Genomic DNA, 24561 nt, shown 5'->3' with positions numbered 1-24561 from the left:
ATTTACATAGTAACTCCTCTCCTGAAACAGAGAGGCTCAACCGACAACACTCCAAGATCAAAGAAAAAAGTATCGTATTCACAACCTTCCTCCCCAGAAACTATTCAAGATACTCAGCCAGTACACCAAGTAAACCAAAACAAATCTAAAAACTAAGTTTGCTAGAAACAAGGACCAGAAAGCCTTGCAAAACTGTGCCACCTGGCAATGCTTCTCAGGGCAGCACCTGTGTCCAGCCTTCCCCAGAGATACAAGAACTTTACACAATCAAACCCATTCTATTAAAAATAATTCTAGAATATCAAACATGGAGAAAAAAACACATGCTCTCTTTTTCTTCTTTTGAGCACAATAATATATGTGCACTCTCTATGTATGTATACACATATGCTATGTATGTATGCAAGTACGTAATTTATTTATTCTTAAGTTCACTGAGCAGCAAGAGTCTGCTCTCCAGTGAAGCAGTCCTTGAGTGCCCTTACCAAGCCATGGCTGCATAGCTCATAAGTCCAGACCACTGACACCAAATATTAGAGGCAGGGTCCAAACATTGCCCAGAGAGATGGAAGATGCCCCATCCCTAGAGACATTCAAAGCCAGGCTGGACGGGGCTCTGAGCAACCTGATCTAGTTGAAGATGTCCCTGCTCATGGCAGGGGGTTGGACCAGATGAGCTTTGAAGGTCCTTTCCAACCCAAAATATTCTATGATTCTATGAAAGGAGGTGCTATGGCTCTAAGCTGGATCCAGGAATGAGCAAGAACCACACTTGTGATTTCTGTCAGCCACCAGTGAGAGGCAAGTGCTCACTGTGCACTGAAGTGGAACCTGCACCATAACCTTCTGTAGGGCAGCTACACGTACAACCCGTGTAAGGAAGGCAGGGGTCACAGAAATTTTTGTACATGCTGACCACCATCTCCATTTCAAGAAAATTCTGTTTCTTTTACAAATATAGAGAAGATCAAAATTTCAAAGGTGATCTTGCTAATAAAATAGTGACTGTGGGCTTAGCTGGCCACAGTATTGTTTAACAAGCCACTAGTTTTTTGGTACAGTGCTATTGAAAAAGAGCAGAGGATAAAATGCATGTAGAGAAGGAAATGTTTTCATTTTCTTTCCGCTTATCTAAGTCTGTCCCCATCACATTACTGGAAGTTTTACTATTTATTCACAGGAGGTTAATCAGCCCAAGGGGGAAAAAAAAAATTACCCTCCTATTAAAAATTGCCAGCCATTGAAAGTAAACTTTTTCTGAAATCACTTTGAAATATTAATGCTAGCTGTTACACATTTGTCCCCAAATACTCTTTTTTTCTGATGACACTATAGTGGCAGTTTTGGAATCTCAAACCCAATCTTGTTAACATGTTGTCTTACTCAACTAAATAAAAGCAATAACATCCTCAAAGAAAAAATGACAGTGTTGTTTCCATTTCATACAGAAAAGGATGTAAAATTACTTTATTTATTCCACTGGACTATTTAAATATACAGATATGTATTTTTGCCGAGACTGCTTAGCCACTTCAAAACCAAGATAAATTCACATAGTTCTTAAAGACTTCACCTCTGGCAGGGAAGAAGTGAATGGAGTGACATGTTTGAGGTTGGGCTCAGCAAATCCCACCTATCTTCAGTTGGAGTAAAATTTTAGACAGTTAAACAGGCTCTCTCTGCACCCTTCATGGAAAGAAAATGGCATTCCCTGTGCAACTGAAAGACAGCAGTAGCTTTTGAGAATGCTTCAGTAGATAGCCGCTAAAATCAATGCAGTGTTAACAGCAAAGTATAAACAAGAAATCATATACCCTTTCCTTTTATTGGTGGGCAGCAACACGCTAGCAGAACTGATTTGAAATTGCTTATTTCTGATGCTTTGGACATCCACAGCCCCTATCCATCCCATGTGCAAATCTACGCAATCTGACTTCTGCAAAATGAGGACCATAAAGGGAATGTGTAGTCACCAACTACGATATAAGCTCAGCTCATAATAAACACGTTACTTGGCCAGGAACACATATGTATTTTTCTGAGTGATGTGCAAAAGCCTTAGCCAGGAAACTTCTTTCCCTTCCCCCATATCTATCCCCCGTACATTTGCTATGTATCTTTCATGTTCCAAACAGATCAGACAAAATCCTTCTAAAATAGCCCAAGTTCAAGCTCAGGTCAGTGTTTGAAAGCTTAATTCTACAGGCAACATAGTGTTATTTATACATAAAATTTTTTGGTGGAAGAACGTCTGTCAACAATTAAGCTCTAAATAGCTGCATCCTCAACAAATCCATTTTGTTATTCCCATCCTAGGAATGATCACAGCTCAAAACTACAGCATGTTGAAAGTAATCAATACCCTACAAAAACCAAAGGGCTAAACTTAAAGATTGGGTTACTTAGTTGCCATTCCCACAAACATATATTGCAAACAGTCTTAATGGTTTCCAAGCAGTTGTTCACAAGCTAAAGGTGGTCACATAAATAGTTACAGGGTTAGAAATGTAAGGTTCCAGAAGTCCAGATACAAACAAAATCGTTTCCCTCAAATGTGCTTGCATTCATGCGATTTAAAATTGCCAGAAACCCTTTATTTACAACTTGCTGAAATTAAAGGTCATTGTAGAATTCATACCAGATATCTATCAACGTTAATCTTTCATAAATTCAGTTTCCTTCCACCACATTTTCATACGAAGAGTTTGGAGCACATACAACTTCAAAATATGCTCAGGTACATTCTTGATTTTATGAAGGTTATGTTCATTCAGTATTCATAGTCCTAAATAATAACACTGAAAAATAGTAGCTATTCTTGTCTAAGTAGTATCATGAGCATAATCCAATGAACAATAAGTGAAAGGTCAGGATATTTCCTATTAAATAGGTACCTTCAGCAGGAAATAGGTTCGGAAGCCTGTTTTGTACTTCACTGCTACATTGGCTAATGCATTTTCTCATGAGGAAACCATGTAATTGTCTCCAAGTTTTATATAAATTTCCCTTCTGCTACATGGGTGTTTTATTAGGATGATGGGACTCTTAGCAGTGGAAAAAACAAGAAGAACAAGATCGACAGTTTTTATAGCTAAAATGTCTCAATCCCTACACACCCTGCTTAGTACTGCACACATAATGTCAGCACATGATTTCAGTGTTCCTGTAAAACGACATATCAGAATCAAAAGTTCACTTTTCTACCATAACAGGCACTGTGCTGCTAACTGAGTTTCGTTATATATGTGGTTTTAATTTTCTGCTTATTGAGGACTGATTTTTTTTCTCCTCTAGATGTCCAGAAGAATCTCTCTTTCTCCATACAATGATATGCTCTTCCATGTGCAAAGTAGAATTTTTTTCCTTATTTTAGTTCAAATTCCACCCGTATCTAGAGAAACATGACCTACTTGAGCAGTGGCCAACGTATGGTTCTTAAGTCTAAGTAGCTATCAAGGCACTTTGAGTCAGATCCTACATTGAAGTGACATGACATGACCAAAAGCTGGACAGCTTGGCAATACGAATCCCTTGCGACAAGGAAATGTGAGCCAGAAGTGCCCAAGGCCAATATCATCCAGGTTGTTTTAGGGCTGTATGCTCAGCCCATAGCAGAATTTGCAGCCTTGAGAGAGCTACTGTTTTCTCTCCTTCATGAGATGCTCGTAGACCTACTCACTGACACACTTGTCCAATATATACAGTTCTCACACATACAAAGATTTTTGCCATATACTAAACAGAGGCACAAAGGTTGTCTGTGCCCATTCTGGTGCATTAATTTTTAATACTTCAGGCCTTACACATTTTATGGTTTATTTACAAAAGAATATTGAAAAATTATTGACAGAATATCGCTTCCAAAACAACTGAACTTTTGCTAGTCACAGCAATACTCCCATTTGAGATTTAAAAAAACTAGCCGGTAAGAAAGTGTGTAATATTGCCACTAAAATACTTTAAGCTGCATAATAACATTTGACATGATTCTAGATGTTATTACAATATCAGTATTCATAACACACAGCTGTTTGGCATTGTGCGTGTGAGAGACAAAATCTCTAATACTTACAGCCAATCATCATCATAGCAACAGCAAAGATCTTCTCCCCATCGGTAGTTGGAGCAATGTTCCCAAATCCAACACTGGTGAGGCTGGTCATCGTAAAATACAACGAGGAGATGTAGACCGAATCTTTGCTTGGTCCACCTTCCCATTTTCCAAAGCCCGATGTGTTAAAGCGATAAGGTGTTCCTATTGACACCCCCAGCTGATAGAGCCAGCTCTCATGTCGGATGGTGTTTGTATCCTCATCAATAACTTCATAGTCTCCTATGCTGTACCAAATGCAGGCCAACCAGTGTGCTGCAAGACCAAACACACACACCAGCAGAACCAAGACTGCTGCTCCATATTCAATGTAGTGGTCCAGCTTCCGAGCTACGCGACCCAGCCGAAGTAGCCTGACCACTTTAAGTGAACTGAAGAGGCTACTGATGCCCTAGAAGGATAAAGAACAGTGACCATTAGAATTTAATATTAAAACAATAATATTATCCATGGCTTCCAAAGACACAAGTTGATCCACTACGAATAGATGGTTATCTGATAACACCTGTAAAAATAGACTGCGAAACACGAAAAGGTTAGTGACCCTTTCCAGGGATGGATATGTGCACTCTTGTCTTCATCCACTAACATTTTTGAGTTGCTCTCTGGACTCTCAAATTATTTGAATAGGTCTACAAACACATTCGTGAAGGCCTCAAATGACAGGCTATTTATTGCATACCCAGTTTTGCAAGTAGACTGGCCCTGAGCATCCTGATGCTACTTTAGGCTGGCTAAAAATAAACATAGAAGTCACTGATCATTAAACTATACAAAACTAAGGTTAAGAGAAACATAACCAGAGACTTATCAAATTCACTCCAGCACCTGGAGTCATGAATCTCTTATGGCTGTTTCTGACTTAACATTATGATCCTGGGCAACACATGTTCTCTCAGGTCTCAGATGTAACACAGTTTGCAGTATTTAGCTCAGACATACCAGGAAGATAAATAAGGAAGACAAAAAAAGTACTGCAAGTACATGGTGATATGTAATTTTTCAGTGTAACCATGTATTTCCTATGACTTCACTTTCATATAAAAATACACACACTGATAATCAGTCCTCTGACATTCCACACATGGACTACACAAAGCTTAACTATTTCAGATACCTCACTCTCTAAATCCCACATCATATTATTTTTATGACAGCTTCGTTATCAATGTAGTATTTTTGTGCTGATATGAATATGGCTCCCATAAAACAGAATTAAGCCAGCACGTAGGCTTTTGTATTGTTAACTTTTAGCCACACTGGCAATTCCATACACAAGAAGTTAAATAAAAGAAAAATTCAAAGCCATTTGGAGCACTAAAAGAACTGGATAACCTCTCATAAAAATCTTTTCTATTCTCTCTTATCAAGACTGTTTCATACATAGAAGTCTGATTAAAATTTAAGCAGACTGGTCTAATGAGTATTTCTGGAACTGCATAATTGCATACTTCTGGTCACCAGCTTTTACTGGAAGTTTGTTTATTCCTGTATAAATACAACTGCTTCAGTATCTTAGGCTGGTTCAATGTACTAGAAGAGATGTTCTATTAAATAATTACATAAAGCATATTGACTCATGTTCCCCAGGACTGCAGCAATGTATTTCCTCTTTATTTCATGAATTTGTCATGATTACTTTGACTCATTTTCAGAGACAGATGTAATTTGTTACCTGGGAACACACTATCAATTTCTATTATGTATTTGGACAAGATTTAACACAACCGAGGGAGGGGAGTAAAAAGGAAGAAGAAGAAAGAAAAAGAAAAAGAAAAAAAAAGCAGCCTTCCTTTAAATCAGAGATATTTGCAGAAATCTAGAAAAGATGAAGCGATCTATTAGTTTCATTATTATCCATGTCAAACTTCTCAAGGCACTGAGGCAAAATTCCTTCATGAAGTAAAAGTTGATTTCCATTTCCCATTCATTCTATAGCCAGTTTCATATTGTAAACAATGGAGCAAAGCCTTGATGTGGATTCAGAGAACAGGAGACAGAAGGCAAAAGGCCTTCATTGCCGGGGGAGGAAAAGCAGGTGCTGCTGAACACTCAGTATGGAGAGGAAGAGCAAGGAGGAAAACACAAAAAACTATAACATGACAACCATATTTTAGAACTAGATATCCAAGTCCCAGAGCACACATAGCCTCCAGATTCTACATATTCCCATTCTAACATTACGACACAACCTTCTGGACATTTTCCCTGGGACCAATGCCCATTTCTCTTTCCACTTTACAAACTTCAATGAGGAAACAAAAATGTTGTACATTTTGAGAGGCATCCAATAATGGCCTCCTTTTAGCTTCAGTCACAAAGCCAACTTTTTTAATCACGCAGGGCTTACAAGTCTCAGGCAAGGGTAAGAAATTTTTCCGTCCCAATATTCTAAATACTGGTTTTATTTTTGCTCAAAAATAGTGGTGTAAAACTTTTTAAGTTAGAACTCATCCCTGGGATTTAAAGGAAAAAAAAAAAAAAAGAAAAAAATAGTCAAGGATCTGAAATACTTACAGGGGAAAAAAAATTACATAAGGGGAGTTTATGAAATTGGATATGAAAAATGGGAATGCAAAATTAAATATTTGAAATTAGATTTAAAACATTTAAGGATTTCAGAATACTCTTATTCTGATTTCCCTTGTGAAATTCACTAAAAGAAATTCTGTATAAACTTTGAAAATGTGATAGAACTGCATCACTTGGGAGAATGTGATTCTACCAAATTCCAACCAGACGTAGAGAAAACTAGGGTTTTTGTAAAAAAAGAACTTGCTTATTTACAGAAAATATATACTTGATTTGGTTGCACTGAAAGGATGTATTTAATATTCAAATTAGTCACAATATTTCACCAGAATGCATTGCCAATAAAATTCTAAAAGTTCAGAAAAAGCTAAAAAAAAAAATCCCAACACATTTATTTTTATTTCAGCGTTAACAGTATTTTCTATTTGATTTCCTCAGAGGGAAGGATTTGTCTGTTCTAAATGGATCAATATCAGGAGTAAGAAATGCCCAAGGAAATAATTATTCATATGACTGTCTTTAAAATTTCTAAGTGACAGAATTTCAAATGGGTATAAACAATGGAAACTTAATAGACTGTTTCATAGATGATACAGTAGAAAAAAAAATCAGTTAATTCTCCAATAATTTAAAACAGTACTATCTGTCACTAAATTTAGCAAGCAATATTTTAATAATCACAGGAATAGATCTACTGGACTCAAGATTGACATTTTTAGATTACCACTTTCCAAAATAGAACTATACTAGCAATGCTTTTATCAGTGCAGATTATTTTTATGTTTTTATCATATAGATGGCTCCACAATGTCACGCACAAGAGCCTGAACTCAATTTACTCCTCTTGATGTGTGTCCCACACTCTTAGCTCTGCTACTCCTATAAACTTGAGAGGCAGAGGAGGAGACACTCGGCACTCCTTCTGCCCAGAGGAAAGATATGAACCTCAGTTCATAAAGAGCTAGAAATTGCACAGTGTCCCAAACAGGCACCCCCAAATCCTCTCCTCTGAAGGATCGCCATAAGGAACATCTGTGTGGTAGTGAAGGAAAGTACAAGACTAAGTACTACCCCACAAAGTCCTACCTGCACCCGCTTTACTCAGACACAGTTCCACCTGTTAGTACTCTATCCAACAGAAACCTTCCCCTGGGGGTAGGCAGAAGGTGAGATATCTTCTATATGGCCAGGGTAAGCAAACAGTATATTTTTACCATATTTTGTTACAGGGAGTACTTGCATGCAGCACCTAAACAGGCAACACTTAGTCAAATATGGCAGAAAATGCTGAATTTCACACAAACTTATATTTCAAATTGTTTGAAGTAATTGAGTAACACTAAATAAAGATTCTAGTGCTGATACCTGCATAGAGTTTTTGATAAATATTTAATAGGTTGGCAGGTTTACTTTCCTTGCTAGTAGATGGCTGATGCATAAAAATGGAAGAATCTGTAGCGAGCGAGCTCCAAACCAAAGGGTAAGCTCAGAGCACTGAGAGGCAGAAGAAATAAGTCTATATTTGCTGATTGAGCAAACCTGAATGTCAAAAGCCCTTAAGATAATAAAGACAATCTCTTCTCCATCCTCCCCTCCTATGCAATCTTTGCAGAGCGGAACTGCGCCTCAAACACAGCAGAACAACAGACCAGCCTCAGTCCGAGAGGAAAGCAGGGCCCACATTTCACATCCAAAGAGAACACTTTGTAAGTTTGTCCATGCAATACTGCCAGAAGTAAATTTCCATGTATAATTTGTCTTTAATTAAACCTAGGTACTGCACACATTTACACACATTTTCTTTTGTATCTCCTTGTTTTCTGCAAGACTACTGCCAGTGCAGCCCCTGTCTCACACTGGTATCTCAGCCATATAAGTAATCTTATTTTCAAAGACAGGATGCAGGATATCCATGTTTGGGTTCTTGTTTTGCATCAGACAACATAAGATTTGTGCCATAACTTCCATATTCTTAAAGGAGATAGAGAAGAGGCTCTGTGATGAAGTACTTTGTAAAGTGTTTTGAAAACACAAGGGCTGTAAGCAGAGTGATTATTAGTTACTTGTGTCGTTAGGGTCCCCAAGGACAGTAGCAGTGGACACTACAGTGCTAGATGCTGTAAAAATAAAAACCAGTTCCTGCTATTCATTTGCCAGGTAAAATTATATTCAACTCAATTCATTGAATAATAAAATTTAACCTAGAAAAAAATACAATAAAATTTAACTACCATTTTCCCTTCCAAACAAGATGCAGGATGAACAACTTTAGAAGAAAACTAAAATGCAACTTTCATCCCATCTTCTACAGCTATGGTAGCACTAGCACTTTAGTAATAGATTTGATCTGTATGACAGTGTTCACTTTTTAGGCCATTATTTACTTTCTACATGTGCAGTAAGAAAATGCACTTAACCCAAGAATTAAGCCTTTTTCTAGGCTCAAATGAAGTATTTACTTCCTACTTACTATCTATTTTGAAAAAGATAAATGTTCAGTATTGCCACCAATCTGTTCTAAATTTTCCAGCATTTTCCTCTCATATGGAACTGCTACAGTTCAGGTTTCACCTCAATTAAAGCAGCAAACTAAAAGCTAACCATTAAGAGAATGAAAATGAAACAGAACAAAAAAAAGAAAAAAAATTCTTTATCAAAAAAAGGAGGCAATGAACCAAATTGATCAGTAGCGTGAGGCAAAAGTGACAGAAAGTGCTGCCTTCTTTCTCAACATTTGATTCTGAAGCCAGCTGTGCCACAGCCTGGCTCTGCCCATCTGCAGTAACACGCCAGCCCTCTCAGGTCATTATTAGGACTTCTCATTTTTGTTATTTGCCTCTCCTGATTTTCTTAATTGGGTGTGAGAACACAACCTTTCCTACAGATTGCCATCTTTAGCAGCCAACAGATGAGATAACGTTACATGCACAGGTCAAAATCAATATCTAAACCCTCTGGTTACTGCTGTGGTTTTTAGCACTGAAGAAAGCATATCTCTAGACTCACAAAGCTTATTGTAGTCAGACATCTGTGAGCTTGGTTAGAATCGAGGGATAATATAATATTTCATTTTGAGGGATAATATAACAATGCATTTATAAGAGCACTGGGTGGAAGAGATGGAAAGGCTGATTTTTGATTTATAAAACTAGATCTGTGCTTGCCTTACACATATACATTCACACAGAAAACCAGCAAATCCAGGAAACAAACTCTTTTTTTTTTTTTTTTTTTTTTTACTGTGAGAGGAAGGCCAAGGGTAAAGATAACACAAAGGTAACCTAAAGAAATCCCACTTTACACAGCATCAAATAAAAAAATTAGCCATGACAGACAGCAATGTGCTTCCCAATGCTTCTGATTCAGAGAAGCCATCAGTTCCAGAAGCTTTTTACTTATCTTGAAGAGGCAAAACACCCAAATAAGGTTTAGTGATACTGGCATCTAATACCACTCCATCTTTTCAATTCTAATCCAATCCCTAATGTGAAATGGACTATAAAGCAACCATTTAGCTACTCAAATAAATACCCTTTGCTGTCTCATTCGACTTTCTGCCTCAGATCAAAACAAGTATGCTGAATGGGAAAAAAAAAAACACAGAATAACTGATCCCCATCTGTGAAACATACTTCCCTTTATACGCAGTGTAAGTATCACTCTAACAGCAGCTTTTTGAAAGAATTCAGAATCTAACGTATTCAATTAGCTCTCCTTCTTGTACAAAGGCTATCACCATACATTATCACTGAAAATGTAATTCAGCATTTTGATTCTTTTAGCCTTATACAGATTGAATAGCTTATGTAGACTACTATTCTGCCTTTAACAGTATGATAAATCACGTCACACTTTTCAAAGCTGTGAAGAAGTAGCCATGAAACCAAATAATACCCTTACTTATCTGTGACTTAGCAAAAAGACTAATTTGAACACTAGTAGTGCAGAAGACAAGCTAACTGGCATCTTAAAAGCCACAGCAGAACCTGTGGAGTAGGTGTTGGGCAGAGACACAATCTTCTCTGGCATTCTCTTTTGGGAGAGGCCATCCATCAGCAGCCAGCATAATTGTCTCTGACGCACCAAGGTGTATGAACCTGGGAGAGACCACAGAAGCAAGCAGAATTTAAATGAACAAAATACCTTAAGCAGTCTTGTAGCAAAGAAGATAATTTAATCCTAAACGGGTTAAACAGCAGAAGAGCTCTGCAGTGCCTACGTACACCACCAACACAATTTGGAAACCAGGAGAAAAAGACAGCCTGACCCTTAAGAGGGTAGCATAAAAGAGGCACTTCTTTAATAACGTGGAGGTTGGTTTTTTAAGGAGGGACCAAGAGGAGGAACACCCTGAAGCAAATCCTCAAGAGACACTAAACAGTAAGTGCTTCTTTGCCCCCCTGGCTAAATCCTGGCAGTCTGCTTTACCCCAGGAATTTGCTTTATTCCATTTGCATTTCCCCAAATGCTCTTTCCACCCACCTGCCTGTTAAGGAGTAATTCCTGCCTGGCACAGACCTTGGGGCTATGCTGCAGTACAGAGGCACCTATAAAGTCAGACGAACAGCCCTCCTCCTCCATGACCACCTTTCCTTTTTTTTGCACTCTCTTTCTTCCACAGGTCAGAGCCACCAAGCTCCCAAAAACACCTCAGAGCCACACCAACAACACCCCTGGCCTTGCTCCAAGGACCTCTGGCAGGTTAGAGCCCAGAGCACCCACCACCCTTGCACTTTGCCCTGTTTCTTACAAGAAGACATCTAAGCAAGTAAATCTCCACCACCACCATGGCTCCCAACCCAAAGCCCATGCTCCAGCCCTCCCACTGCCCCACCTCTGTACAGTAACCCAATTGCTTCATTCTTCCTCAGGAGCACTGGCAAGGAGTCACCCCAGTCATTAATTCCTTCTCATCTACTTTCATCGTGTCCTAGCACCACAATTTGCCAACATTTCGTCTATGCCTGGATCATACTCTGTGATATTTACCTGCTTTATTATAGGCATTACACAGAAAGTAGGTTATGACTACTTTAATTTTAATTCGCCACAGAAAAATATTCATTCATTACCAGATTTATCAACAGACTCCCATGCGAAATACAGTATTGCTGAACTGGACAAATCCAAATCAGAGAGGTGAACTACACACAGACTTCACATTATGCAGATGCTTACAGACTTTAAAAATTGTGTTTTCCAGTTTGCAAAATTATCTAACCCAAAATCTTTCTTTACAGGCTCCTGTTTATTCCATGAAACTATAAATATGAGAATTTATTCCCTTGCCCTCTATTGCAAGCAAATGGAAAAACAAGTCTAGAGAAGTTGCATGCTTTTCAGCATAGCTACTTCAGTAATTCCTAGATAGCTAATTTATATTAGCATGAGAGATTATTCCACTAATAAGGTTTAAATTAATCTATTGCAAAAGTACTGCCTCAGAGAGCTGCCAACAATCTGACCAGCAACACATTCATTTATTCCTCTCTCAACTCACTGTTTACTTTCCAGCTACACCATGCTCACTTAGGACTAAATAGCTTAATTTACTTTTATTACTTCAGAATTGTGGGTTTTTTTCTGGGACTTTTTTATCATCATAAATTTTGTCCTTTCAAAGCTATGTATCTTCTTTGCCTACATGCTAGCTTCTCTCTTATTCATCCACTTAAGTGAACACTAGATCATTTATACTGAATACATCTTTCTGATGATCTTTTACTATGCATTTATTTCTCTTCTACCTCAACTAACAGAAGTGATATATGGTTCTCAATTTGGCATCAGCCAACAATAGATCATAGTGTTCTGTCCAGATACAGACAGCAATTACTACTACAAGTTCCCTGTTTCAGAGATTTATATGGTGGTGACATGACTGGATTCCACTCCTACTATGAGATTTCACAACAACAGTGTCACGTGTAATAAGCCAATTTTTTTCCGCTATAAATTGTATCTTACGGTATTATGTCTGAAAACCACAGTATGAAATTGCTCAAGCTGACACTGCAAAAATACGCTTCAACTTGTCTTTGGAATTCAAAGTCTTAAATTGCATTGTTCTTGGCAAAAACTGTGGAATTTTCTTTAAGCCTGTTTTTTATTAAATCTACTGATTGATGTCTGAACACAAAACGATAATATTATCCCCCAAAGTAGGTGGTACTTCCTTAAGTGAAGAATAATACTAATTACTGTAAAGTATTACTGTCAAATTTTATTGTGATCATTCAAATTCAAAAGAGACTAATACCACATGTTTTCAGGGCTGTGTAAATTTTAGACCAATATTTTCTTTTCTTACTCAAACCATATTACAGCATAATGTATTGTCTTACCAGTAGCAAGTCTAAGCCTACCATTAAGTTGATTCATCAATCAGTGGAATGTTTTCTTTTCTTGAAGTTCTGTGGCAGGTCAAGAAAGTAATTTGTATTTAACTGTATAATTAGCTTGCCATATAGAAAAGCTAGGAGAAACATTTATAACTTCATTTCTATTTGGGTAACAATGGAAATTTCTCTACAGTTATTCATTCCTTCATTTGTTGAATTCTTTTCGTGTCTGAATAGGAGATACTGTACCGTCTCTTTGGTCAGAGCATTTGAGATCAGAAACTTCATACATTCTGACATGTAATTCTACGGCCTTGAACAAAGAAATTAATGTTTTTTCTTTCTTCTTCCATTTGTAGAATGTGGCTATTCATACTTAAGTGTCTCTTGTATTAATTGTAGTTATTAATAGTTGTATTGATTAATACTTAATGAATTCAAGTATCTTTGTGGACAAAAATATTCTCAGTGCAGAAACTGAAATTTCAATTATATTAAAAAATGTGAACCGAAAATATACTAATGTTCCAAACTGCAAAAGACCCAAAGAATTTTGAAATTCCCTGAAAAATACAGAAGTCTCACGCAATTTTGTTGCAAGACATTTTCTATTATAAAATATAATGGAATAATGAAGTAAATTGCAAAACGAAAAGTTACTTCAATATGGAAAAAAAATCCAAGATCAGATTTTTAAAAAATTAATATCTACCTGTCAAAAATACTGATCAACTCTAGTTTCATGTGTTACAACTGATTTTATATTGGTGAATCACCTTAAAGAAGACAAAAATGGTTTTACTATTCATCTATCAAAAACTAAGTGATGGGACAGTCGCAAAATTACCCAGAGCCAAAAGAGCCTCAACACCCTATATATACAGCCTTTCACTTCTTCGGCTCCAGGTCCTGTGTCCCTTGCAAATCAATTCATCGTCAGCAATTACAGCATTCTTCAAAACAAACTGACTTGTCATGTTAGTTCCTCCATGACATCCTCAGTGTCTTCAGTGACACTTCTTTGAAGAGAGAATGACAACAGGCAGAAAAAAACAGAGAGATTCCACCTTTATTATAGGCACTGCAACAAAGCCAGGGTTCTGTTTCCTCCTTTTTAAAATCATATATGGAAAACACCAAATCAGGAAGATATCAATTCAAATTCTTCATCTCATTTTATCACCACTGTTGATGATTTCATCATTTATCATTTATGTCATTTAATCATCTTCATCTCACTTATCACTACTGGGTATCATTTAATTTCTAGCAATTTTTTTAAGAGTATTCACATTAGGACTGAAAAAAAGTTCCTGCAGCAGCCATGAGCACCTTCTAATTCCAGCCTCCTGCCTCCAAGGGAATTCCCTTTGGCAAAAATCAAAGTGACACACAGATAACAACTCAGTTTGGCTACTTATAACTAGAGCAGTGCATCCTTGCACTTAATCTGACTGTGAAGTAACGTGATGTGTAATCCAGGGTAAGAGACAGGTAAAATTTAAATCAGCAAGTCTGAAAGAAATGGAGTTGACCCACAAGGGAATCCTCTTCACAACAGAGATGATGATATAAAGCAAAGCCTTTCTACTTTCAGTACTCCTTGAATGTGGCTTTTTTTTTTTTCCTTCTTTCTCTCCACAGGAAGTTCACAAAATAGTGAGCAGCATATACTGTCCCAAATCCCCATCCGATGTGCACTATGTGATTCTGCTGGCAAAGCCCCTCAGGTCCTGTAAACTAGTTTATCAGCCCTTAATAGAACAACAGCAATTTACACCAGTGGAAACTCTGCTCCAATGACCCTACAATGACTTATACCAGCTAAATGTCAGAACCCACTAGGGGAGTTAGAGATGAACAGTCTTGAAAGGATAGCATAAAGAAAAATGTTGTTTTTTTTTCTTGGGCATGACAGCTAGAATAACTAAAGCTAATACTGTTATACTGATTAAGGAGACTGTTGAAGAGTCAGAGGAAAACTGAAGTACCAATCAGCCCCTCATTGTTACAAGGCAACACTGAGACAGAGAACCTGGAGAAACTCAAACTCAAACAACAAGAATTTCTCTGCAGAATTGCTACCATGAGTCTGAGAGCGCCTGCGCTCCGCTCAAGGGCTGTCAGAGCCACTGGTACAGACATTTTCCTCAGGAATGTTCTATAGGTCACCTCACCAGCCTACAGTTAGGAAACATTCCTCCAGTAAAATCATCAGCAGGTTGCTACTAGCCACAGAGGGTGAGAAAAGCTTACTTCCTGTAATTTTTGTCTCTTGCTTTTTTCTAATTTTTTTAAAGTTACTTTTATTTTTTCAGTCTAAATGTCAGAAGTTGACAGCTGACCACTCCTTCCATCGCTTTATCAGTGCCACGGCAAAGTAATATATGAAAGCCCTGCACAGTCATCTGCAGCTGGGGTCCTTTTTATGGCAAACAAACATATAAGGACAGGTCTCACAAGGCTTTTTTTCCTTATTCTCATTGGTGTTATTTCAGCTTTATATAAAATGAAACCCTCTCTAGGGAATTAAATATCAGATAACATTACATTTTTTCCACTGCATCTAACAGTTTGCCTACTTCCTACTTGTCCTCGAGTCATCGAGAAAAATACTTTAAATTTCATAAAAACCTGTGTAGTGTTCTTTTACAAAAGTAATGCCATTTTATGTTTTTACCCAGATATTTCACTTGCCTAATTTTCTTTCAATAGCTGGGTTGTCCTTTGTAACAAGAGCATATTTTAAAGGAACTCATAAAAAATAAATTTTACAGGCTAAAAATTAAATACTAAGCACTGATGTGTATGTTACAGGTTTAGTACGTGCCACATAAATAGAGACACATGATCAGTTAGTGGTAGAGGTTTTATAACATATAATTAAAAAGTGGACTGCTGGAATCCTCTTTAAGATTTTACTAACAATTCATTAACTCCCTGAACTATTATGCATGGAACCTTTATTTAGTTTAGGAATATTTTCTTGGGATCCTGATCCAGTAGGAGAATAAGCAGTCAAAACAGGGTAGTATTGTGGTTTGAAGTGTCTGAATGTTAGTTCTTTTGCCAATTTGCAACCTGTTCCCAAAGAAATGAGCAAGATTTAAGGAAGAGTTTCAATTTCCAGATTTCTCCCTATCCTTTCTTCTAATTATGGAATTAGCAAATAAGCATCAAAATATCATCTTAAATTGCTTCACCTTCCTCTAAAACAACTCCTGCCAGACAATGCTGCATGGATCACCAGACACCTACACAGTACTTTCTGGTGGTCTAAGAAGATTTAGTGAGCCACTAACCACCTCTTTGCCACCTGTTATATTGTATTAGAAGCACCTGAGAAAAGTGTTTCATACTTTCCAGTTGGTCATGTGAAGAATTGCCACTGGCAGATGTATCCCATTCAGTCAACAATGAAAGCAGGAGAACCCTGCCCCAAGAAACTATCTTGAAACACCAATTTAAACTATCCAAGGTAAATCAGATGAAGCAGTTTGCCTCAGTGCTGTATAGAGGTTCTGCTGTCTCCTTCTGGCCATCCTCCTGACCTCTGAGGATGTAGAATGAAGGAAAACAAACACAAAGCTCAGCCACAACAAACCTCAGCCTTTCCCATTGCAGTTGAAGATAACAGAATCACAGAATCATTTTGTTTGGAAGAGACCCTCAAGATCATCGAGTCCAAACATAACCACATCCCTAAGAGCCCCATCTCTACGTCTTTCAAACACCTCCAGGGATGGTGCCTCAACCACTTCCCTGGGCAGCCTTTTCCAATGCCCGACAACCCTTTCTGTGAAGAAATGCTTTCTAAGATCCAACCTGAACCTTCCCCGCGCAACTTGAGGCCATCTCCTCTCGTCCTATTGCTTGCTACTTGGGAGAAGAGCCCAACCCCCTCCATGCTACAACCTCCTTTCAGGCAGTTGCAGACAGCGATAAGGTCTCCCCTCAGCCTCCTTTTCTCCAGGCTGAACAGCCCCAGTTCCCTCAGCCGCTCCTCATCACACTTGTGCTCCAGATCCCTCACCAGCTTCATCACCCTCCTTTGCACTCACTCCAGAACCTCAATGTCTTTCTTGTTGTGAGGTGCCCAAAACTGAACCCTTCTGGCTAGGACTCATAAGCAAACCTCTATGTGTGCTGACGGCAGCTACTAGAGATGTAAGTACACTAATTCAATATATTTAAAAGCACACACTTCTGTCTTCTCTCCCCACCTCCCCCCAGCCATTAAGTAATAATTAATAGGTGGAAATGGAACTAGTATACTGACCTCATCGACGTTCTCAAATGCATTGATGACATCATACGGCAAACATGAGAGCAGATCGATCACAAACCAGGTCTTCAGGTAATTCATGCGAATCAGCTTTGGGTCAGAGATCACCTCTCCTGCTGGTCCCACAAAGGTGGTATGGAAATTAAGCACAATGTCTACCAAAAATATGACGTCTACAATGCTGTCGACAACTAGCCATGCCACATTGTTCTGTTTGGTTTTAAAGGAGACATTGTAGGGGACCAAAATAGCAGTGTAGAAGGTTAAAATCAAAATGATCCAGTCCCAGGTAGTCTTGAAAACACAATAATGCAAAATTATATGTGGTGGAGTCTTTGGTGCCTCTTGTTTGTACTGCGGAAGGATTTCAGAGCCCAGCTGCAATACCTGTAGTCACAGAGATTTCACAAGAAAAAGAAAACACGCTTAATTTTTTAACATTATTTTTCGCATTGTAGATTCTTAAGCTCAGTACAACAGTTGATAAAAATACATGTCTGTTAACTCCTTTTATCACCAAGCAAGTCAGGATAAGTATTCTGTTAAACAACTTAGCATCAACCTAAGAATAATTGCTTCTTATAATGTCATTAATTATTTTTTGACACTAAGCCTAATGTGCTGGGTGAGAAGAGACAGCTCCTTCAGCAGCCTAAATAGAAGAGATCGATAACTGATGGGCAAGAAGGCCATTGCAAACAGAAATCAAAGGTAAAACTAGGAACAATCTACAACTTCTGAGTTCCAGTCCAGCACCGGGATCACTGGACCACGTTGTTTTTCAATATTGTCTATTAACTCTTCACTATACTATATCTGAAATAGTCTTGTACTACAATCTATCAAGAATGCATGGGCCTTTATTCCTCTCCTCTGCAGTACCAAAGCCCATGGATAACTATAATCAGCATCAATAAACTAATTTTGGACTTGAACTGTTCACTAAGAGAAGATCAGTGTCTTCACCATCTGATGGTGTACAGTCGAGTCACAACACAGTTAGGTCTGAATTAAAAAAAAATAACAAAACGCTAGAGCAATGGATGATCTGTCAGCATGTGTTTTAAACCACAGACCTCAAGCTGAGAACATGCTCCAAGTGTTTTGTATAACTGCAATCTCAATCAATGCTGCCCATTTTAAGCCCACTATCCCTCCACTTCTGCACACCAGTGCAAAAGAGTATGATCATGTATTTAATTCTTGGGAGCTAAAGTTTGTTTTACATACCTATGAACATGAATGGGTTTGTTTACATCTACAAATATATTAATACATGAGGGTGAAACCAACATGAATGATCTGTCACCAAATAAAAACAAGTTAAATGTTAAAATGAAACTTACCCTGGATGAGCTTTGGGTGGAAACTGGAAGGAAGGTTTACTTGAATGAGATGTGTTTGCTAATGCCAAACTCATAGAATCTGGGAGAACTATTTAGGAGTGCAGTTCCTTTTTCACATTTACTTACACATAGTTCAGAGCAATAGGGAACAGAGAAGGAAATTAAACTGTCACCTTCTCAGAGAAAAGATCAGACAACATAGCTGTAATAGAACGATGTCTTCCTTTCATGCTCCTTATCTCATTTTTTTTTTAACGTCACTTATTTAGACACAGATTTTTATCTGCCTGCTTTTCTGAGTGCTTTTTATTATTCTTCTTTTTGTGAACTGGTGGGCTTTTTTCCAACAGATTAAGCCAAAGGGGACAAAAGAAAATAGTCAGCTACAAGAGTCCTACTTGGACAAAACAGCCTCAGATCAACCTCCCTGCTGCTGTAACCTCACATAATCACTGACTCTTGTGCACAACAGGGGTGAGACGCTGTCAGATCACAGTCCCTTGCACATGTGTAAATGACAATGGAGTTGTAAGCCTGCTGACTTTGAACCCAGTATGTTCTCCAGAAAAGAAGTACCATGACCTGATCAAAGCGACCCGCATGTTAGCACACAGGCATCAACAGCTCCAAAAAAAAAAAATAAAAGGACTTAGTATTTTTGTTTCACTGAGTTTCTAGAATGAGAGCAAAGAGGGAAAAGGAACATTTTCCCCTAAGACTAAACATGGCCACTGGAGAATTAAGTACTTCTGCCACTCCTGACCCTGATTCACAGGGAAGGGAAGGGAAGGGGAGGGGAGGGGAGGGGAGGGGAGGGGAGGGGAGGGGAGGGGAGGGGAGGGTGCCTTGTGATGAGAGGAGCTGGAAGCAGCATATGACGGAAGTAGTCTCTTCTCTGCAGGAGGCATTGGCCAGCCAGTCCAGTCTCCAGAAGTCACTGGTAGTGACTGGAAGAGGCACAGGTTTTGTCCTTAGTACGTGTACTCAGAGCAGCGTTCCCATCAGGGCTTGATTGTAGTCCCAGTGAATAGTTAGGACATCTTTACTCAACAAAAGCTCTAGTCAAAGAGCAATATTGCAAATACCTCCTGCCCTCCCTTTTGAACATCACAGCTGTACCTGACTTCATTGGAAAGCCCTGAGCTGCAAGTGGCTTTTAGGAGGACTTGCATAAGCAGCAGCTCTAACATAAGATCTCAAAGCATGAAATGATGTGCTTCCTTGGGCAAGGAGAATCTTCTGCAATATTCACTCACTGGAACGACTGATCAGCAAACCAAGCACTTTCTATCACATAGTAATATTTTTCAGTCAGTTAACTGGATTTCAGTTCTAACGCTGAGATCTTAGTAGCATGGGGTGACTGTATCACTCAAATGCAGGGTGAAAAAAAAATTGCTTCTTTTGCAGCCACATGTCTGCTAGAGCTTATTTTTTAGCCTCTGATATCATATGAAAAATTAAAACTTTTTGGTCACCATTCTAATCAGCACAGGATCCTCAACCATGAAATAGTGGGGAAAAAAATGGTTAGTTCCTGTCAGATTTATTCTTATACATAGAGGCATAAATTCTAGATTGAGAATTGTATAATACACTCCATTTTAGCCACCACTGGCCTCTTTGTACTCCAAGAACTTGTGAAAATTTTGCATCTTCCAAACTAAAGTTACTGGAAAGTGTACTAATGTATTCCCATGTATCGGAATAGCAGGAACAAAGACAAGAACAATCTCTGGCAAGAAAGAAGCAGCTAAATAATGGTGTCCATTATTTTGCTGTAAATAAATTTAAAAAAAAATACAGTAAAGCCAGTGGAACTGCAGGGATGTAAAACTGAACGGAATGCAGAGAAAAACAGACTTTTAGTTTCAATTTGTTGAGAAAACAAGCAACTTTGCTGCTTCAGTGTTTTAAAATGTCATCACCAAGTACAAAGCACTCTACCCTAGCTGGTTTGAGACTCAAATGGCAACAGCACAGGAAAACAAAAGATTGATGTCTCCTTTTTTTTTTTATTTAGAAAGTAAATGTACTTTAAACTATCTGAATGGCTAGGGACCTAATCAAGTTGTCTTTTGAACTTCCACTAGGACCTTGGAGTCTCTGGTTAAGCTCTACCAAAAGCTATTTAAAGCAACCAGGGGCCATGGATTTAGTTGGTCTCCCATGGAAGGATGTGCACCAGCAGCGTGGGTGTGAATCTCGAAAGGAGGGGCAGGGACAGGGTAGGAGATGGGCATCAAGGAATGACACAGGGACATCAATCACTCCCAAGCTGGGGAAGGCCACCTGCAGCAACTTGCTTTACAGACTGGCAAAGGTCTTGCAGCCTCTGGGACCACCAGTCAAGAGCTTTCAAAGGCACCGAGTTCTTCTTTTCATTGAAGGAAGAGAAAAACCCCTATAAGGAAGGTTATTTATCTCAGAGAACAAACATGGGCTTTTAGCACTATGTACAAGGAGAGAGCTCAGTGCTGTACAGAAATAACAGAAGGAGGCCCACAGAGCACAGTGCTGAAGCTCTAGGTTTTGTCAGGTTGCTGCACTGGAAGTTAGGAGAGCTCTTTTCTTCACTCTTCACACTAAGGGCCACACAGAGTCTATTTCTTCACCATCCTTCTAGACACACACACCATGCCTGGGTCATCTGGAGATTAAGAGCTATAAACCCCACTCTCGCTGCATCATAGAGCAAAGATAGGTAGATACAAAGAGAACTGGGGTGCTCTTGCTGCACTCCAGCCTCTAGGGAGTGTAGTGCCCACCTGAAACACAGTATTTTCAGAAGCAGTCAGGTGTGGTTACCCACCTATATGAACTAACTAGATTCAAACTGCTTGTAAAGGTACTTTTCCTGAAGAGAAGAGGAAAAAACAAAAAAAAATTAAATAAATGCAACCACCAAACAACCAAGACATGAATACAAAATTAATCATGAAGAAAATATGCTGAGCTCCCACTCACATGCACTGAACAAATATTTCATTGATCTCATTTTCTAAATAACCGAAGCAGCCCTCGGTTTAGAAGATTTTTCTCTATTATGCAGCTATACCATAGTAAAAGAGATATTTGTTTCCTAAAGTTATTGATAAAAGTATTATTCCAATTACTTGTGATTCATCAGCCACTACAGTTGTATTATCTCCATTTATTATTTGTGGTAATGATGTATGATATTTTAATAGCCCTCTAAAGCCAGAGAATATTATTTCAAGGGCAGAAATGACAAATATCATCAGTTTCACAAGGCTGTATTCATTTTTTTTAACATAATAAAAAATATTATCCTAGATTTGTTAAAAAATAGTGTATATATCACAAATCAGGACTCATAAAAGTGCATCAGGAAGTGGTTACAATGAATTATTGACTGCATTACTGGAGGAAAAAAAAAAACCTCACAAAAATAATCATTCATTTTCAGCTTAATCTCTCCCTTTTGTGTTTTCAACTGTACATTTGCTTTCTCTCACTCTCCTTTGTTTCTGTATTCACGAGCACCCACAAAAATTGCTCTACAGCCACGGGATAGGTGCTAAGCCTCAAATTGAAGTAGATTTTTATGGCAGATGTAACTCCCTGGTAAACAGAGTTTACAAAAAAAAAAAAAGTTTCATCATTAAGCAGTGCTGCTAAGCACCATTGTAATCTTTCTGCTTTTATTTCTCATAACCATCACATTTTTAAAACTATGACAGAATCTTGTTTACTCAGAACTGCTTGGTAAATATAAAGAATACATCAGCTAACACTGCAGGTGCAGAGAACACCTGTACTATGCAGTGACCAGGAATAACTGTTCTTACAATCAGCTCCTTGGTGATAAAGCCACAGAAATGCTGCTTAATACTCTTATTGCAAAATGTGCTCTCAGAGTTACATAACACACTTGCATTAATTGCATAATTAATTTAGGCAGTTTTCGTATGACTGCTATTAGAGAACTCAGGTTAAACATATCTACACACACTGGCTAAAATCAGAGACCCAGGCTTAACAGACACTGCTTGTACTATCCATGGCCTGTGGGTGAGACAAAGTAATTAGTCACTAATGCCCTTCTTAAGCTAATATTTAATGAAAGATTAAAAAAATTGTAAGCCTTTGTGGCACACTCTTGTTTTGTATTTGTGCAACACCTTGCCCTACTCAGGTTCTAGGACACAACTAGCTCCTCAGATATTCAAAAATCTAAGTGATAAAGAACTACGAGCAACACAAATAATATTCCAATAAATGAAAAGCCTTCTCAAGCAAACAAGATTGATGTGAAATGCCATACTGAGTAGGAAAAGAAAAAGGACAAATTTTAATTTGAACTTAAGATATCAAATAGGCTACTGCAGAGACAAAGGAAAAAAAAAAAGAAAATAATATTTGAAAATACAATAGGGAACAGTCAGAGATCCCATGTTCAATATTACTAAAAGATCTTTACAGAATAAGAAGTCTGGCACCCCATATGTCTTCACAAGAAGAAAAGTGGGCTTCTCTGTATGATTGTCTGCACTCTGCTTTTCTCTAGTGTAGTTCTATTGACTTAAGTGGGATTACAGCATATATACAAGGCACCTAATATCACAGTTGAGGCTAATGTTCTTTTTAAAATAATGACTGCAATATTCAGTCAGCAATTAAAGAAACTCATTTCAGACATGTAAACTATACACTTGCCCTTTATTATTTGTAATGAATCAACTGGCTCTGGCAGTTAGAACACTTAACAAAGGCTTGTTGAGAACATTGGCTTCCAAGAAGTTTCAGTAATGTGTAGTCACTTAGGTACAGAGTGAGGTTCACTGAGCCAAACAGAATAACCTCAGACTCTTTGCCTTACATTCTACTGCCTACATTTTGGCACGAACTATAATTCAAGGGCAGACATCTAAAGAAAAGGAAGAATTATTCGATGCTAAGTCTTGAGCAGGATTAGGAGGGAGACTGTTCCAAATTCCAGGACACAAAAGCAACCTCAGGGTGGACACATAATAATCATATGGTATTCCTATAGCGTAGTGTCCATGTGAACATCTGCCCCTCCCCTGTGCTAGGGCAATCTATGTTATTTCTGTACTTCCAGTTTTCCATTCTTAAATGTATCTGTATTAAATACTGAACAGGTAAGCTCCTGTTTGTGGGAATTTCATCATCACGTGTGACAACAGTACAGGTCTGGGCAGGAGTTGTTTATTTTGCATAGAAACTAAGACATATACAGGGCATAATTAACAGAGTACTAACTATACGGAGACCCCATGGAGCCCAGCAACGGCTTACACCTCCGGCAACACAGGAAGATTAAGAATTATTGACAGAAGTCACAGCTGCAACAATGGCATTCATTGCAATAGGAGATACACGAGTGCCATGTTATATTTGCCATGTTGTCATTAACACCATATCAAGACTTTCCCTAAGCTGTTTTTACATCAGGGAGACACTGCTACTGGCCCAGAAGACAGCTACAAGAAACCTGGAACAGTCTCCCCCTCGTGGCAAAAGCCCTAAAACCATAAGTACTTCAAGGAGCATCCTCTGCCTGGAGTTTTTCTCAAAACTTTGTAGGTCTACTTAAATCACAAAGTTTCATCTTCATAACCTGTCTGCAGTGTTGTTTATGGCATCTTACAGCTGTTCTGTCCATAAAGCCAGTAACTCAAACATATGTTTTAATCAGGTTGTAATGCAGGATTAGGATCAAACTGACAAAGAACTCAACATAAATGAATGTAGAGGTCAACTGTGTCAAGGATACTCCTGAACCTCCTTCTGTACTAGAATCATAGAATGTCCTGAGTTTGAAGGGATGAACAAGGATCATCAAGTCCAACTCCTGTCCCTGCAGAGGACAACCCCACAGTTCACACCATGTGTCTGAGCGCATTGCATAGTCTCTCCTTGAATATTGCCAGGCTTGAGGCCATGACACCTCCCTGGGGA

General features: G+C 38.4%; 1 protein-coding gene across 2 annotated transcripts in view; it reads right to left on the bottom strand.

The window, feature by feature from the left end:
- KCNH1 (potassium voltage-gated channel subfamily H member 1) overlaps nt 1-24561 on the bottom strand; it is a 185953-nt gene that overhangs the window by 127960 nt on the left and 33432 nt on the right. For both annotated transcript variants that reach the window (XR_011738212.1, XM_071806014.1), the window contains exons 6-7: nt 17264-17656; nt 4073-4502 (exon numbers count right to left, since the gene is read on the bottom strand). Coding sequence is in view for 1 of the 2 variants with exons in the window: in XM_071806014.1 (XP_071662115.1) it covers nt 4073-4502; nt 17264-17656 (823 nt within the window). In the remaining variant the exon portion in view is untranslated. The remainder of the gene's footprint in view (nt 1-4072; nt 4503-17263; nt 17657-24561) is intronic.

The sequence above is a fragment of the Patagioenas fasciata genome, chromosome 3, assembly GCF_037038585.1.
Source record: "Patagioenas fasciata isolate bPatFas1 chromosome 3, bPatFas1.hap1, whole genome shotgun sequence".
NCBI lineage: Eukaryota > Metazoa > Chordata > Aves > Columbiformes > Columbidae > Patagioenas > Patagioenas fasciata.
The sequence above is the reverse complement of the archived record's forward strand: the minus strand, read 5'-3'. Positions and strand labels throughout refer to the sequence as shown.